The sequence below is a fragment of the Toxotes jaculatrix genome, chromosome 6 (assembly GCF_017976425.1).
Source record: "Toxotes jaculatrix isolate fToxJac2 chromosome 6, fToxJac2.pri, whole genome shotgun sequence".
Classification (NCBI taxonomy): Eukaryota; Metazoa; Chordata; class Actinopteri; family Toxotidae; genus Toxotes; species Toxotes jaculatrix.
Genome location: NC_054399.1, coordinates 6444259 through 6463145, shown reverse-complemented (window position 1 = coordinate 6463145; position 18887 = coordinate 6444259). Strand labels below are relative to the sequence as shown.

General features: G+C 41.1%; 2 protein-coding genes across 2 annotated transcripts in view; one reads left to right on the top strand and one right to left on the bottom strand.

Moving 5' to 3' along the window:
- polrmt (polymerase (RNA) mitochondrial (DNA directed)) overlaps positions 1 to 18887 on the top strand; it is a 121433-nt gene that overhangs the window by 35164 nt on the left and 67382 nt on the right. The gene's annotated exons all lie outside the window — the stretch shown is intronic.
- The window catches only part of fgf22 (fibroblast growth factor 22), a 28063-nt gene continuing 14774 nt past the window's right edge, over positions 5599 to 18887 (bottom strand). Inside the window, exons 2-3 of the mRNA XM_041040284.1 lie at positions 8650 to 8753; positions 5599 to 7185 (exon numbers count right to left, since the gene is read on the bottom strand). Of these exons, the coding sequence (XP_040896218.1) occupies positions 6991 to 7185; positions 8650 to 8753 (299 nt within the window). The 3' untranslated portion in view covers positions 5599 to 6990. The remainder of the gene's footprint in view (positions 7186 to 8649; positions 8754 to 18887) is intronic.

Here is an 18887-nt window from a genome sequence, read left to right as displayed (position 1 = left end):
GCAGTTAGAGGTTTGCTGTAACTTTTGTGCTCTCCTGTGTGAAAACCTACCCAGTGCCACTAAACACTGGTCACGGTGCCACACTGTGACCAGGAGTGTGACCATCTAGCCTGATCAGTATTTTATTTATGTCTTTTCAGGGCATGTGCATGCAAGTCTGCTCTCCCTCCTGAGATGTCTTAGTGACACACAGAGGCAACATTATCTATGTGAAAAATTGTGGGATTATAGTATTACAGTAACTAAAGCTACATAAAATAATGGGATGTACTGAGTGTGCACACCTGTCTCTCCCAAGGATGCGGTAACACTGCATCCAGAGTGAAATGATGTAGTGAATTGAAATTCCTGGCATTCAGACATACAGATGCAACTGGAACAATACACTCAGTGGATATTTTGTTTTTCAATCCAATGCACACTGGCTTCTACTTTTAAGTGCACATCTATACCTGCTACTAATAGTTATATGTTTGTGCTCTGAATGAATAACAAGTGTCAAGGTTGGTAAGGACATAGGGGTTTTATAAAGTTTACCGTGTACCACTCTTCTATCTGTATGCTTAACTGAAGCTAGAGCAGGGGCTAATTAGCTTAGGTTAGCATAAAAACTGGATGCAAGGGGAAACAGCTTGCCCGGCTCTGTCCAAAGTTAAAAAAAAAAAAAAAAAAATCTGCTTACCAGCACCTCTAAAGCTCACTAATTAACTCATTATATCTCGTTTGTTTAATCTTGAGTCTCCACTGGTTGCTTGGCAACCTCAACAGTGGAGACAAGAGTCCAAGAAGTTTCTGCACCAAGCCCATAAATAGTATCAGCACATAACCTCCCCAAATTTTGGGAGGCCAGAGATTTTACCACCTGTAACCTGTATAACTATTTAGTCTGATGTCGGCACACATCCACACACAAACACTATGACATCAGTGCATCTTGCCATTATAACACTGTTTATTGTTTATCTACCCATACCAGTGTGCACCTATATACTTTCCTTACTTTTCCTCTCATCCATTCTGATTCACGCTGTGATCTTTCCGTCCATCTCTTCCCCTCATCCCCCGGTGTCTGGCACGGCTGCAGGCATCCAGAGAATGCCTGACATGGGGTTTGGCCGGTCGGCACCACATACCTGCGGCGTGGCATGGCAGGGCTTTAGGGGAAATGTGGCGCATGTGCCACTCAGCAGCCCTGTCTAATGTCCAGTAAGTGGCTTCAGACATGAACACTAATCCACTCAGTGATGAGAAGGCCTCAGTCTGATGGCTCTGCTGCAGGCTGCCAAGACTGTCCAAGCACAGTCTCAGGTCCAGACATAGCACAGTGGAGACAAACTCTAGGCTTCAAAGGGAATTGTTGTAACTTTAATGAAATTTTATTTCCTTTGCAGGAATTTGACTGTGATGAATCAATTTGTTCATGTTTTTCCTCTGTTTTATGAAATGTTTGTTTTCAAAGGGAAACTCGGGACAGTGAGCTCTGTCTTTGCTCTCTCTTTGTGTGAACGTGCGTCAGTTCATACACGTACACCTATTAAACAGAGGACTTATGAAAAGACACATGTTAAGAAGAGAGCTATGGAACTCTTTCACTTTTGACAGAGTAAGGCTAAATGGCAAAACAGTAATACTTAACTCTGAATGTGTCAGAAATCTTTGTATTATGCACAATATTCTTTCATATCACATGGCACAGTGTCCACAAGGATGCTGCTGATTATATATGTGTTGCTTTGTGAATATTAAAGCGACAACAAATCCTCTGCAAAAGAAGACAAGCTGTCCTTTTTGCATCACATATCACTGAAATGATGAATCAAGACAAAACACTGAATGGGTTCTGTCTTCTCATTAATTTGGTCATAAACATAGTGTCTACCCAATATTCATACACACACACATGCACACATACTCACAAACTCACATGCACACTCATGCGTCGTCCACCCTTTAGTCCATCTATTCAGCATTATAACTTGGGCTGTTTTTGTAACAAAACAAGGCCTAATCCTAAATTCAGGGAACTGTGAATGTGCCTCAACAAATGGCAGACAAATGAGAAGGATTAGCGAGGGCCTGTGAAAGAGTGAAAGGTTTGCCATTGATCTACGGTGGTCCTGTTCTCTTTCAGGGCCACTCGGTTTGAAAACCCCACTGAGTAAGAGCATACAGGGCCACTCCAGAGCCCCCTAGGCCACCGAGAGACACACAACAGCCACAATTAGTCTCAGGAGCTGTAATGGCAATTCAATAAGCGCTTTAAAACTGTGCCTTAGTCCGACTGCCACCCCCCAACCCCTCCCATCCCTCCCATTTTCATCTACATACATAAGATTGGTATTATGAGTGGCGAGGGGCTCTTTTTTTCTTTCCCACCCACCACAGTTCTTTTCAGTCACTGTGAGAGAAAATGACCACACAGGGTTTCAAAGGTTCCAGAGGCTGTGGTTTGTTGTCGCTGAAGCAGCATGACTTGTGCCCCTGTAGATTTTGGCTAAGGCCCTCAAAATGGGCTTCTATTATTACTTTTTTCTGTCACTCAGCTGCAAATTAATTTTGGAGCATTCAGAGTAACCTTCTCTGTAAACACTATTTTTTATTGTGCCATGCAGACCAGTGTTTTGCTTCAGTCTCAGTCTTTTGATGAAAATTTTATTTTTGTTATTTTGAGTCTTGTTTTAGTCAACAAAACCCAAAGACATTTTAGTCAAGTTTTCATCAGTGACATGTTTGTAGGATTTTCATCATACATTTCTATTTTTTCTGTCTTCAGTCAGTCCATTTTAAGGCTTACAGCTGTCTCCATCTTTGTGTACAGTTACCATGGTTACAGGTGTCTCTTGCAAGGTGTCCATGTCACTCTGCTCTGCAGCAGTACAGACTGACTCACCTCTGTAAATCCAGTTAGCATTTCAAAACTCTGTCTGTTTGAAGTGAACCGCTCTCTCTAATCTAGTCTAGTGTAGTCGTTCCTGCTAACCTAGCATTACTGCAGCTACCTGTGCTGTTCACTCACCTGTTCACTAAAATGCTGTTCATTTTCTTGGTTTAGTTTGAGAGGAGACGCTATATTGTCACATAACATCAATACTGTGATCTTTGTGTGGCGAATATCTAGAGGATAATTTAGATGGACCGCTGAGAAAAACCTACTCACAACACTAAAGATAGGAGATATAGTGTGTGCTCCCACAGATGCATTTTCACATTATTGTGTAGTTTTTATTTACTGATTGAAATGTAGTACATTTCATCATAGTTTTTCATTTTCAAAGACTACTTTTTTATTTAGCCTTTTTTTCATTGTAAAAAATAGGTCATCAACAGATATTTTTCGTCACAGCTTTGACTGACGAAATCAACACTGGTGCAGAATGCCTCCATCCAAGAAATGTTGTCATGGATGTACAGTGTTTTATGAGTGCAGACGTTTCCATCAAAATCACATTGTAAAAACTAATGATGAGGCCTTTGCACTAACATAAAGACACGGCCTGCTATGAAGCCCACCAGGTGCTACGTGATAGACACTTCAGCAACAACATCATTGCATGACTCACTCTCTCAGTCCTCTGCTTATACGGATCAGATCAAACACAGCCCAAACACCTGTGTTCCTGACATCAACACGTCATAGCAGAGGAGGAGCTGAGGATGTCTTCTGGATGGCTGTCATTCCCATTCTCCTGGGCTCTCTTTGGGACATTCCTCGTTGATTTTCTCAGTGTTTAGGTTTTTCCTTTTGCTTCATGATCAAAGGCCAAAGCTTTTGATCAGGACTTCCAAAGGATCCCTCTTGTTTTGCTGGCGAGCGCACTGACAGGACAGTGGTGGAGCAATGATAATTACAGCTCCCATTTGGTGTCCCTGGAACTGGCACCAACAGCCAGTCGCACCCTCAGGCCAAGAAGAAAGGAGAGATTCTTGGACGGTTAAAAGAGGAGAGAGGAGAGGTAGAGGAGAAGAGATGGAGGACACACTGACAAAGAGGCGAGTCAATCGAGAGAACAGGCAGAAAATGGGATTACTTTGTGGTGTGCATGTTTCAGTGTGTCTGTGCCAGCTGAGGGTTGGATAACAATCATATGTTAAGAGACAACTGTAAAACTGAAATGCACTTTGCACAGATATATAGTACTATCTTACCACAAGAGAAAAGATGAAAAAAAGATGAAATATACTGTACTATTCAGTTTGGTGTTCAAAAATTGTTAATAAAACAAAAAGTTTGTCATTTTGGGAAGTATGTATATGTATTTTCTTGCCATGAGTACACAATAACAATGATACCACTCTCATGTCTGTACAGTAAGTATGAAGTTAGAGCCAGCACATGGTGTTGCTTAGCACAAAGACTAGAAACAGGGGGGAAAGAGCTGGTTCTGTCCCAAGGTAACAAAATCTGTCTAACAGCACCTCCTAAGCTCACAGATTAACATGTACAGATCTTTTTGTTTAACCTGTAAAAAACAAACAAACAAAAAAAACAAAAACAAAGTGTTTCTGCCTTTGGGGGACTGGGCTAGACCAGGTCCAGTAAGTTCCTGGAGTCTTCACTGGCTTCTGGGCAGTTTTTAATTTTTACTTTTGTACTGATAAAAAAAACAGCAGACAATTTGAGGTGCTACTATGCTGATTTTGTTACCTTTGGACAGGGCCATGTCTACTCTTTCCCCCTGTATCAAGTCTTTCTGTTAGGCTAAGTAAGCTAGCAGCTGGTGGTAGCTTAATGTTTACTGTACATAAGAGTAGTACTGATCTTCTCATCTGACTCTGGGCAAGAAAGCAAATAAGTGTATTTCCCAAAAAGTCAAACATGATCTTTAAATGACTTTACTATATTTTACAGTTTAAATACAACAGTAACAAAAGCAGAACAATTACAAGTGGTCTTTACTTTTGAAAATATAACAGCCTTGCAAGGCTGCACAGATGAGGACAAAGACATTTGCATTGCAACATTATAGCCAGACCCCCCATATTGATATTTGTGTGCCGCACCCAGACCTTTGGAGCTGAACTACAGTGTGACTTCACGCCATTCTGACCAGACGTGTACCCCGTCACAGTAATCTCACATTATGACAGACTGAAAGGTTGGCCTTTATTCACCCCCAACAGCCACTATTCATCCCTGACTCTCCTTTCTGTTCACTGAAAAGACCGAGTGGCCTCCTGTGCCACTGGAGGGCTCGTCTGTGTGTAAATGACCTTGATGCTCGGTTGCGTAGTTCATAACCGCAGACCTTTCATCAGACACAGGGAGGTCCTCCACATCAACGCCTCTCCCGCTGTGAGTTTTGTCATGATTATGGTGAGGAGGGGGATTATGTCGGAGAGCTCCGATGGAGATGTTACCAACACTTAACAATCAGTGCCACATACACAAGACCAGATTACAATGCTACTTTTGCACTTCATAATTTTAGAAAGATGATTAAAAAGGGCTTGGTAGTGTAAGTGAGGGAGCCGTGACTCATGATTTATCCACATTTTTTTTTATTGAAGTTTACCAAACTCAAGGCACTCAAATGATTTCACTTTGCTGAAATGAGTCTAAGGACTGTTTTTTTTTTTTTCTGAGAATTTGGCCTTATATATACAACCTGCTATTACTGGCCTATAACCGGAAAACAGTTTATGAGAAATGGATCACAAATGAACCATAATCCAGTAGTAATACCATACCATACCAAAATGAGTTGAATATGGACTTGAATACAATTACTTTTTCCCTTATTTTTTTAACAGTAGGACTACAATCCAACACAAAAAGACAACAATAACAATAAACATCGACCTCAAACAGTTAAAGAGTACCAAATGTTTTTAAATATATTAAATGTTCTATTAGCAACAGCTTCGTTGTCAAGAAAATGTTAGCAAGAACTGACAGAGAGGGAGTATGTAATAACCATTTACTACTGTGTACAAAATTAATGAAGTTGCTGCTGTGTGATGTGTGGCGTACCTACAGCCATTATCATGCTTTTAATGACTCAAAACTTATATTAATTATTTCACGACAGAACTAAAGCCCAAGAACCAGAGATACTGATTGCTAATCTACTGACTGTGATTTGTTGGATGAGTAGAAGCAAGTCTGACAGAAGCACGCACAAACATACAAAGGTCATCTCAGAAAATCCAGCATGTTATCCCAGTAGTTAGCTTAGTTACTGTTGAGTTCTTGTCAAACATGTATATATCAACATGTACAGACAGAGCAGTACATTATCAATGTATCAGTGAGTCGTAGAGTAGAGATTTTCATCTCATCTTGTCCAGTAGTGCCAGTATATACTAAGCAACGGTGGATAATGTTAGGTTTGCAGCAGGGCCATAGGCAGTCATGACTCCAAACCAAAAATACTGGAATCAGCTCTTGAACTACCCCACGATATGTAGTTTTTAATTGGCCCCCTAAAATACCAAGGACATGACCTCGGTGTCCTCAGTAGTAGCCATGGCCCTGATTTGTAGCCACCTCAAAGTTGCCTCTTTTTTGTTTTAATAATGATACTTGCCATTTCAGAGTGATAGTGTATATTTCCTGTACCAGATGCCTCCCTTCCTATTTAGTTGAGCATCTGAAACAGGGTACATAACAAACCAGTGAGCCGCATTTTGTTTCCAAGCACTGCCATCCGTTTTCAGTCCTCTTACAGTCCCTTAAAGTCACCCAAACGCCATTTAACATGCACTTCAGACACATAGATGTATACTGTAGCCAGACAGATGCCTGAAGATATTAGAATTCTACTGTATTGAACTGTATTACTGAGCATCATTAGAAAATGGAGAAAAAAAAAATAACTTAAAATACATATTATACTAACTCTACAAATGTTACAGACTTCAACAAATGTACATTTATGTGACAAGAGGATGGAATAATAAAAATAAAGATCGCCGCCATGGCTAGATCAGCATTAGTGTGAGGAGCTAGGTGAGCCAACCAGTTGCCAGCTAGAGTTCAGACTTGGGCAGCTAGGATGGGAGCATAGGCAGGAAATGAGTAGACGGGTGTCTTCGTCGAGCCTTGTGACCTCGCCGCGGCTTCCCCCGCCCGTTCAGCGAAACAAACATCTGCCTGCCGCCATGCTTCCAGCGGAGGGAGGCATACGTGTTGTAGCCGTTCTCCTCAATCCGCTCCTTGAACTTGCAGCTCGGGTTGTACTTAACCTGTGATCAGAGGGAGGAGGACATGAGAGGTGAAGGAGGTCATAACAGATGAGTTTGCACTGCTGTGCTATACTCGGCTAGCTTCCAAAAAGTACACAAAGTCTGTTGTCTGTTGTTGCAGTGAAAGATTTTCCAGGTGTTGGAAGTCGATGGGGTGAGATTTTTCATAACAAGGAATTTAGCTTAGCTTTGTCTTTCTAAGGCCACCTTAGTGTTCAGTCTGGAACTGAAGGGTTCATTCTGTCAAATCACAAAAATCAACACTTTTTCTCTTACCCCTCAACCCTTGTGGTGTTTAGCCATGCAGGTAGATGTGACATTTTAAACCAAATATCTGTGAAACTTGTTTTTCATGTACCTAATACGGTAGTGGAAATGAAATTTTATTTGAGCTGCTCAAAGCATTGAAAAACTACAACTGACCCCAACAGCGATGTGCTTTTCCAGAAAAAATATTCTGGTTACTCAGGATAATCCACAGACCTCACTGTTAAGTTTTTATTGGTACCAGTCTCTGAAAGCTGATCACTGACAGAAACTGATGACAATGAGGTCTGTAAAATCTCCCAAGTAACTGGGACGTTGTTATTGGAAATTTCATCTGAAAAGATCTCTTGGCGAAATTCATTTCTGTTGACCTGCAATCTTAGAGCTGGTATGCTAAAACCATGGCAAATAAAAAGTGTGTGTGCATGATTTGGTGAACTGACCCTTAAGGTTCTCACATTAACCACAATTTAACCACAAGAGGTTCTGCTGCCTTCCCTTTTTCAGATTGTTATCATGATCTTTGATAGCATCAGGATAGTCTGAGCTGGGCTTGATTTCACCTGCCGTTTTTTTTTTTTTTTTTTTTTTTTTTTTTTTTTTTTGTGAAGGCTCTGGTCGTCAGGTCTACTTATGTCCCGTTTTCTGTGTTAGCTTGTTGGAGGCACTTGTCTTATCACTGCTGGCTGACTGATTGCTTGTCCCTGATTTCTCCTTCTTCCAAGATGTAAATACATGAGCTAGACACCACACACCTCAGGTCTGATGTGCGGTGTGTGATTTTAACAAAGAGAGGTGATTACTTTTGAAAGCCTTCTGCGCAAAGCAACAATTGGCAGATGGCACGCAAAGACTTTTAAAGGAGCCCAGCTGGCTCTTTGTCATTGCTGGTTGGGTTTCTTTTTTCTGCTATATCTATTTTGACAGTGGAACAAGCCCACTCAAGCTGCAGGTATCATCAACCATGGCCCAGGTGTACAGCAATGATTGATAGTAACACTCTGACCTTTCTCTGGACTTTCCAGCACAAGATTCCTGGGATTTCCCTTCACTTCTGCAAAATCAAACATGTTTGGGTAAAAACTCATTTGGGACCCCTATACATATACATATACATTAGCTCCATCACCCTCCTCCCCTTCCCAGCCATCCCATCTTGACCTCCAGAAACAATGTTGCTTGGTTGTATATACGCACCGATCCAAATAGCGTGCCTTTCTTGGACATAGCTAAGTACAGCCCGGTGCTGACAGATTTGATGGCAACAACTCCCACACTGACAGATCGGATTTCCATCAGGCCTGGAAAATAAAAAAAAAGAGTCTGGGTTAGAAACATCAAGCGAGAGTTCCCCATCAAAAGCCACTCTATCATTAGTGATTAGAATACCAGACAGCCATATGCTCTGGGGAGAGAGAGCTCAAGACAAGAGAAAAAAAAAAAAAACACACATACACACAGGACATGGACAATGACCTGAGAGATCTCACTTTGCGAGGGCATCAACTGTGCTCAGAGCCTTTAGATTGACAGGTAGAAGTCTGACCATATCAGAAAAGCAAGTTGTAACTATTTCCCACAGAAGTTTCATTGAACAACTTTGCAAACACGTCCCAGTCTCAGACCACGTCCTGGACTACATAAAATTTGTAGCACACACTTCTAAAGCAGACGTACACAGTGTCTGAGCCTGCACAGCGTTAGTCTGCCTTGCCACATGCATCCATAAAAGCCTCCTCACTCCAGATGTGACGCTCTATCGTGATGATACCCAGTGTTGTTTACTGAGGGACACAAAACCCGTGTCTGCCGGCCACTTAAGCAGCCTCTCTAACTCACTTCACCCCGTGAAAAAGCTGGCAAGCTGGTGGGTTAATTGTTTCCTCTGGGCACTGATTGCAAACAAGTCCCATGTGGCTGTCTCTTGATCTGGTTTTTGTCTGCATGCAAAAATAAAGGCACACACCCATTGTCATGGCTACGACAGGGAGATGTTTTGGAGATGACCTGAAGGCTTACCGCAGGGTCCTGAATAGGAACTAATTGCTGTAGATGAAGCTCTCTTATGATGTTTTTTTCTGGCTTGATTTGCCCACTTACACCTTCAAAAGCACCCTGATGTGGCCTGCTATCTGATCAGAGCACGAAATCTTGCTCTTTACACCCCTGAAAACCAAGTCTGTGCAAAGAAAATATGTAATCCTGTTGCTCAAAGGCTCGGCACGGCTGGATATTTGTGAAAAAGGATTGTTGGGTTTGGACAGATGCTGTAAACACAGCACCAGATCAAGGTGCTGAAGGACAGATTGACCCAAAGCTGGTAGGAAATGAAGGAGTCATGAAAGCAGTACCCAGTTGGCTTACCCCCGGCTGCTTCTGTACAACCACTGATCTTGTACAGGGCAGTGACTGAGTTCCTGAATAGTCTCGCTGGTTAAACCCATCCAGCAATGAAAAATAAACACACACCAGGGGTTTTGCAGGTGCTTCTCTCCCTGTGCCACAGTTTTTCCACCTATTTTTGAAAATCCAAATTTTGTTTGGAAAGACGGTGGAATAATTAGCTATATTTTTGTCAGAAAATACATCGTTTGTCCATGCCCTCTGGAACGGCACAGAACTTGATCTGCTGCCCCTGTTGGCTGTGCCCTGTGAAACCATTACAAACTAACACCTCACTGTTGAAAGATAAATCTGTTTTATAATGTGACAGTGTGATGACTGAGGTTTAGTTAGGTTTAGGTACAAAAATAACTTGGTTAGGTTTAGGGAGCGATCACAGCCTGGGTTATAATAAGTTCATTAAGGTTATGGGATTTTGTCATGGTTACAACAGTAAACACATGGTGACAGTTAGGGAATTGAAAAAAACAAAACCTTTATTAAGGTTGTGCACTGAAAGAATTTTTGGTTTGCTGCAATTGTTCCTCCTGCCCACACTGGCCACTAAGAGATCTCTTTCAGATGCAATTCAAGATAAAGACACGGGGGGACAAAATCCACAGTTAACGCAAACAGGGTTTCCTTGTTGAGACACACTGGAGGGACGGGAAGAAAAGGAGGGAATTCAGTACTAAACAGACTACATTCAGTATTAAATTTCATAGATATCCACTTGATTTGACTGCTGAAGCCTAATATTAGATTCAGCTGAGCTTTAGAGTGCAATTCTCTGAAAAAGTGTTGTGATATTTTATCCCCTACATTGTAATCACATTAAGATAGAACCTCTTTACAGTTAGTATGGAGAAGAGCAACAAATACAGTGACCAAAATACCAGTTTCTAACATGAGCATGTAAATATTAAAAACATACTCGATTAAAAAAATGTGAACCTATCCTTTAACCTCCTGGGACAACTTTAGCATCCGTGTCTAATATTTCTACAGGTGATATCAACATCTCACGTGGTGCAAAAGATGCTGCTCTTCTCTACAAGACGGCAGCTAATACCATCAGTCTACTGCTGCTGATCTCAAAGAGCACATCTGAAACTTAAACTCACACATCTGCTGCTCCCATCAAGCTAAACATCACCAACTATCACCAAGTTTTTTTGTTTTTTTTTTTCGGCTCTGAACATCACTAGTCATGCTTACCAAGTGAGGTCATCTACTTTAGGCAAAGACACAAAGAAGTACAAAGAGTATAAAGGAAGAAAGAAAAGATGGGGAAGGTAAACAAACACAAACTCCTGTTGAGTGTCTTTCTTCTTTGACAGGAACGTGTAAATGAAGCCCTCTCTCTGCTCGCCACAGCTGCAGGGAAGGAGGGAATGCCTCAGTTGAGTCCACCTAGGTATCAGCCCAGCTGCACCCCCATCATTCCTACGTTACCTCTGATCCTCCGAGGAAACATTAACACTTTGATGGCAACCTCCTCTTTACGAGCTGTGTTTACAAACACCGGGTGTGCTATGGTGGCACCTGGAGCGTGCAAGGGACTCATAAGCAATTAGCTGAGGCCCTGGCTGGCGATTGGAGCACTGCAAGGATTTATGGGGGATTAGTCCAGGCCAATGAAAACCGCTGGTGCCTGAAAGTGGTGCCAGCAGTAATTGCCATTATTTGCTGGTTTGAGTTCCAGGCACAGTAGGTGTGTTGGAAGCATGTTTGTCACATCTGACACATTGCAAGAAGTTGGCTGTGAACAGTAACATCTCAGGTTTTAAAAGGCAAAAATTTTAGAAAATAAACTAATATTAATCAAAATGTTAGAGTTGTAAATGCACTTGATTTGAAAAGCATTTTGGTTTAAAATAAAAAGAAAAAAACTAATATCTGCAGGGACAGGTTTTCAAGTTTGCCTTAGCAATCATTTTGTGAAGCACTTCAACAAAACTCGCCATGTCTTCCTCATGGCACATTAAATTAAATGCTGTCCTTTCTCTCTTCAGGACTCGGATGTGCCCTATGTGTCATCTCTTTCATACGTGGCAGTGTAGCAGCCAGCAGACACAAAAAGATCTGAGGACATAAAATGGGGATTTTACATTGTCTAGAGGAATCACTTGGGCTCTGGACGCTTGACCACACATCAATAAAGACCAGTTAGATCCATATAACTCACAGCTGCCCCCCCCCCCCCCCCCCCCCACCCCCTTTTTGAAAAGTCATTCCATTGTGTTCAAAGCCTGAGAAATCAGAGTGAGGTATTTCAAGCTATTAGAGGGTTTTCCTAACTGCTGAAATCCACAGGTCACTTCACTGGAAGGAAGGCTTAACGTTGAGTTTGGCCTCCAGACTTAAAGAAATGTGCTTTAATATTGATATAGTTTTATAGGAGGACACATTTGGAATAGTGACATTTATTATAAAAGGAAGGTCTTTTAAAAGATGTCGAGAAATTTGGGTGATGACAGTTTTTTGAAAAAATTCCCAAATTTAATGTGTCAAAACGGGTAAATCATGTCCCTTAAGTCCCTTTAAAGCCAACTTAATTTTGTGTTATATGCACAAATAACCCCACAAATAAACCTGCAATCTGAAAGTAATCCTCCCTTTTATTAACTCATGGCATAACTAATGGCATGTGGTCTGTGGTAAGTTGTTAAGAAACTGATTTACATGGACAGGCAGGAATAAAATAAGATTAAATAAAATCATTGTTATTTTAGCATAATAGCAGATTGCATACAGAGACAATGAAAGTGAGGATTAAAAAATTTAAAATCATTTTCATTCAAGACTTTTTTTTTCATGAATAGACGGAACAGAGAGAAACAATGGAGACAAATTAACTTTGTTCTTGAGTTGCATTGGAAACTGAAGGTCCCTCCTTCACCACATTCTGCTGAGCAAGTATCAACTGATGGCCTTATTGAGCTCATGAAAAAGGTACTTTTGGCTTCCCACTTGCAATTGGCAAGATCTCTTAACCTTTGACATGTTTTGGCTGGGACTGTCAATAAGCTCAAGCTGCCATTACAAGCAAATTCTGCACTATACATGTCTAGTCAACTGTGGACTTGCCATTTAGTTCTCCTCTATGGGATTTTTAAAAGCATAGAAAAAGTCTTTTACCCAGTCTTTTTTTTTTTACTCTTTCTTTTCTTTCTGTCTCCCATTTTTTGGACGTTAGCCCATCGTCAGATCATTCAAGCCTTTTCTGACCTTGGAAAAAAAAGGCAGAAAGGAAAGAGAGAGACACTCTCACGGGTTCCCTTTTGTCAGACTCATGGTATGGGAGAGGAGGAGGGAGCGAGTACAGGGTGAAGGTGCTGGTTGTAAGATGGGAGTTGGGGGGGGGGGGTTGTCTGGTGGGGGCAGGCGCTTCCAATGGCTGCTCCCCCCAGTAAGTCTTTGTTACTCACCTGAGAGGTGAAGAGCTAGACAAGATCTTATTAATGACCAAGCATTTTCAATAGGGCTCTACAAAGTGTGGCAAAATGGTTCCTTCCATCACAAATTTAAAGCAGTAAAGAGTGAAAGACGGAGAAAAAGAGATTTTTCTGCTCCTTTCCTCCTGTCTTCTTTTTGTTCCTTTTCCCAGGTCTTTAATTTCTTGGGTTGCCCCCTTGAGCAGCCCTCCATGGCTCAGTGCTCGACCAGAGCAGAGCCTGGGAATCTCTGGGTTCCCGCTGTGCCCCTGCTCTTGATTGACATACCTTTTCAATTATTTCACAGTTTGCTTGCTTTTTAAATGAAGAGGGCCCTGTTGTTTTTTTCCTTCTGCCCTCCTTTTCAAAACACAAGCTTTTCATGTCGGGTCTGGGCTGCCGGGCCTAATGGCTGTGACCAGCACCTTTGATCTGCCATGACCCCCTCGAAGGGTCTGGTACTGGTCGAAGCAGCCGCCTGTGTGTATCAGCACAGACAAAGGCTGCATCACTCACTATTGCTTTAAACACCTTGAGAGATTACCATGAGAACAGGCGCTCTAGTGGAGGCCTTCACAGGTGGTGTGATATGGAAACTTGCATGTTAACCCTTGAATGTTCTGAACTTTTTCAGAAGGATGGTTTTCAGTTATGTTAATTCCGGAGGGGAATGAGGAACCTGCGCATAAATTATATTTTCACTGTATATATTTGTATATATTTTTCACGTAAATATATACAGCAAATGTCTGAAACTTCCTTTCCAGTGGCAGAATCATGGGTGTGCGCTCAACAACTTTTGAACTTTGGACAATCCAACAGTCAAATTACAGTCAACAAATTTATGCAGCAACTGGGAGACTATCCTCCCGTAAAAAAAAGAAAAAACGAGCAGCACATTATTACGATCCATAATTTGTAAGGCAACCTCTAACGGCTGTAGTAATTATGATGGGAGCACTAGATGTCAGGTGGCATAGTACATAGAGTGGCAAAGTGCGAATCAGGAGGTTTGGGTGGACGAATGGATCAACAAAGGACTTTCTTACCGAAGAAAGCTGTTTCTTTCCTATTTGAAATCGATAGTTACCATTGTTTCTTTTAATCAAAACCATTCCTCAACCTTCACTATATGTTTATTATTATAACCATGATGATGAAAGTCCTCATACATTAAGGAAGTACTTGTTTTAACCCAAACCACGATCAAGTAGTTTTTGTGCCTAAGCCTCACCAAACCATGACCATTCCTCAGTCATGTGTTTATTATTGTAACCGTGATGAAGAATGCCCAGTATTCCTCCACCGTAGTGGTGCTACTTCAGGAGACCCTCATATGGGGTTGTATCAGAGGGTAGGGACAACGTGGTCGTTGAGGCTGAAGACCATGTTGGCAAATGGTCAGATGTGCAGAGGTATGAAAGCAGGCAAAGTTTGAACTTTACTTCGGTCACTCTTCATGTGTACAACTGTATGTAGGACCATGAATCCCTTTGAGTAAGGGAAGTCCTCAAAGGGCTGCACCTTGATCCCTATTTGTCCAGTTCATCATGTTGACGAACAAAAGACATGCAAGGACATGCAAAAGAAAACTTCTTGGAGAAAGACTGGGGACAAACACTTTTGCCTTTAGACACATGCTGACCACTTGTTGTATGACCTAGTCATTTTGAAGCTGGTCAGTGTCGAAAAGACAGCCAACACAGATTTGTAATAAATGCATTGAATTTGCAGGAATGTATAAAACATATAAATATGATAATATATAAAAAACAAAAATGCCAGTGTTCACCTAAATTTTTCTAAATACACTGTTTTAAAAACAGATTTGTTGTTAGCGCAGTGGTCAGGGTGCACAACCGCAATATGTGGATATTGCAGTTGTTTGTGGTCGAGGGCATTTGTCTTGTTCTTTCTCGCCATATTTTCTGTCTCTTTTCACAGCTGATTGTCAAATAAAGGAAAAAAATTTCAGGGTAAAAAAAAACTTGCTTTGGGTCAGTTTTACCTGCCGTCTTCTAGGCAACCAAAGAAACACAACCCATGAGTTCACACTGTCCTTTCATTTCAGGGCCCATAAAACATAATCATGACATTGATTTGGGGCAGAGGCCATTGTTTATACCTGACAACAAAACTGTGATAATTACTCTCAGCATATTGTGACCGATCTTGAGGCGTGTCAACAAGAATCACTGCTTGTTTCCGAGGGCACACAGGGAGCATAAGGTGACCAATGCTTTAACCTCTTTTTCAGAAATGCGTTCCCGGATATATTTATTCCAAATTACTTTAAACTGGGACTCATTTGGTGAAGTATCAAAATAACTCATAACTCGCTTCATCCAGTGAATTTGATTTGACTAAACTGCGTGCCTATTTTGCATCCCTAATCCTCTGTGTGAAAAATCCAAACACCTCGTATCGACTCAAAGCTGACAGATGAAGGAATGTTTTTTCAGGAGGCTCATATACCAGGAGCCTGATATTTCTGCGGCACATGATACTGGTAAAGTGATGATCTCATTGAGATGAGTGGCTGATGTGAAAGCTGATCTTCAATTTGCTGAGGAATATGACAGTGCTGCTGAGAAGGAAAGATCATTTACAGAGGACACAGTGTGCTGGACTTTCAGCTGAACACTGAGGAGAAGTTAAATGAAATAGTTTAACACAAGCATCTGCAGTTGAGCTACAGCTTTCCATACATTTAGGCAGCTGTATATGTTTACAAAGGTTTATTAAAGTGTCTGGGACTACAGCCCAAATTAAACTTTCCACATTCACGTGGCTGTGAAGGTCCATGTGACATAAATTTTGTCATCTAACCATGTTAAGTGAACAGTGTTCACATTATTCCATGCTAATCTTGAGTCATAATTCCACAACGCATACACAAAGCACAATGCTAAAGATGCTCCCCTGATGAAGCATGGCTTCAGTGGTCTACTATCTGACTTTCCTCTGATAAAGTATACTTTATCAGGCAAACTTTTGACCCCTGGGATAAATCCACCAAGTGCACTGAGCCCTTCAGTAGCAGTTAGTGTGGAATTCTCTAATGGCCTTTTCCAAATCTAAGAGGGTTGGTATGCATTTAAATAGTGAAAACAGTCTATATTCTGATTTTGTGTGTGTGTGTGTCCAGTGTAAGTCAACATAGCAAATGATTGCTAAATAATAGGTGCACTGGCAAAACTACAAACCAATTTGTTAAAAAAAAAGGAATGTTACTTGAAAGAAGTGATGATTTTCCTCTTTTCTTCTCCAGTTGCATAATATCGTGCTGTGCGCTTGCTCCACCAGCATGCACTGGGTGCACCAGACTGCATTCCTTCTGCAGCTACTGCCAGCCGATAACATTTACTTAAGTTGGGTCTTCGCCAGGATGATGTCAGTATAACAGACGTCTCTAAATTGGTGTAATCATGGTCAGCTGTTTTTTTTTTTTTTAATGCAAACTTGTGTTTCAGTGAGGTGGTAATGCTACTGGGATATAAATCTCCACTATCACTTAATCAGATCAGCCACAACATGAAAACCAGTTTCCAGTTCTAATGTTCCAGTTCCTCATATCAATTTAAAAAGTGATGATATGTTGTGCTACCAACTTGTTAGCACAGCCCCCAGTGTCCAAGAAAAACAGTTAAGATTTACTGCTAACACCTTTTTGCTACCAAATGAGAGCAAATTTAATTCTAAACAAATACTCATTTACTTCAAGAGGCATACAAAAAATAACACACACAAGATAAATGCTTATTGACACATTTCTTATTATCAGTGTAAAGAAAAATTCATCAACAGATAATCCGAGAAAAAGGTCATAGTATTGGCAACTGTTTGACCACTAAGTTTAAGGGTTTGTTTAAGTTCAGTGCAAAATCACTACAGCCGTGATTGTGCTGAAACCAAAACTACAAAGAAGACTAATTAATGAACACTGGGTTCAATACTGCAGAGAGTCATGTGGTAGTGCTCCACGGGCAGAAACTTCTGAGCATGGAGCGCTTTTGGCCCCAGTGAGCCATGTCAGAGCAGGTGTTTTACATCTGCTTTTAAAGGCAGAAGTACCTAGTTTGACGTGACTGATTGGAGTGCCACAATGATTTTCTGCCCTGTGTCTTAAGTGGCATTATAATTCAGGTCTTCTTTGATTGAATTGCTTTTTGTGTTCAAACATTTTTGGGAATTGCAATGATATGTCAGTGTATTAACATTGACATATTTTTATGTGCATTTTATGTGCATGTTTACTCTGTAATTTAAAAGTTTCCTTTTCACACATGTATTTTCTAGAGCTGTTATGCCGAGATCATTCCAGTCTAGGTTCTGTGCTGCTTTACCAACACATTGTCATGAACACTATCTGTGGTATGAAGCTATGAAGCCTAGTTCAGTTTTTTACAGCTTTTAGGAAGTTTAAGGTCTATTTTAAACATTTTGGTTGGGGTCAGGCGAAGCTATTTTATTCTCTTCTTTCATATGTTCACTCCTACAAAGGTTAGACTTTATTATTTTGGTTAAAGTTGAGGGGAAGGTTTTCTCAGGGTTTCCTTTTTATTAATGTAAAAACACCCTGGTTAAGTCACTGTCCACAAAGTTTCGTACACATACTGATGAAATGATGACATTTATTTTTGTTTGAATAAGTGTGATCAGGCTCAGCATACATATGATGCAATGCCCACATTAGTTTAATGAACTAAGCAGTTCTGGACAGCAATAAAAGTTTATAGTCTCTTTAACAGGGACTGTGACTGCACTACTATTCCAGAGGAGGATTTGTGTTTTGGTGTATGTATATATATATATATATATATATATATATACGTGTGTTTGTGTGTGTGGCTCTGTGTTGCAAAGCAGAGCAGCTGTCGGTCTAGAGGCAGCACCTCCCTCCATTCCTACAAAATGTACCTGTCTTTCTCTCCTTCCTCCTGTCTCCCATCTGCTATCCTGCTTTTCACTGCCCGTCGGTCCCTCACTTTTTGTCCTCTGCTATACTTCTTTGGTTTTTCTGTCTCAGTCTGGCTCTTTCCCTGCCTGGGTCACCCCTTCACTTGCTCCCTACCAGGCTGTCTGCGCCAGGTCTCCGGGCATGCATCATACCTATTAACTTTCACAGGACTGGGATGATTTATTCATCCCTTACCAGCAACTATGAGATATGTCTGGTTCGAGCCCAGCCAAGCTGAGCCGAGCTGGACTGATCACAAACACACACACAAAAACATGGAACTTTGAGACGTACACACAAAATGCACAGCCTGCAGTTTCAAATCTCAGGTTTTTGTCTCTTTGTTATTTTTTTTTAAATAGAAAAAAGAAGATAACAGAAGGTAGGAAGGTAATAAATAAATAAAAACGACCAATCTCTCTGATTGTCCACCACATGTTGGTCAAAGCAGCACATCCAAGCCAACATGCCAAGTAACTTGGCCCTGAGATCTGATTCTTTTCCTCAAATGAGCTCAGACCGTCTGGAAGTCTGAACAGTGTTTCTCCTGCCTAATTTAGCTTTGAATTCCTGGACAGTTAGGAATCCTTCAACTCAACTCAACTCATGCTGGCTTTGATCAAACAAAATTTTAAACGTACATAATTAAAGCAACA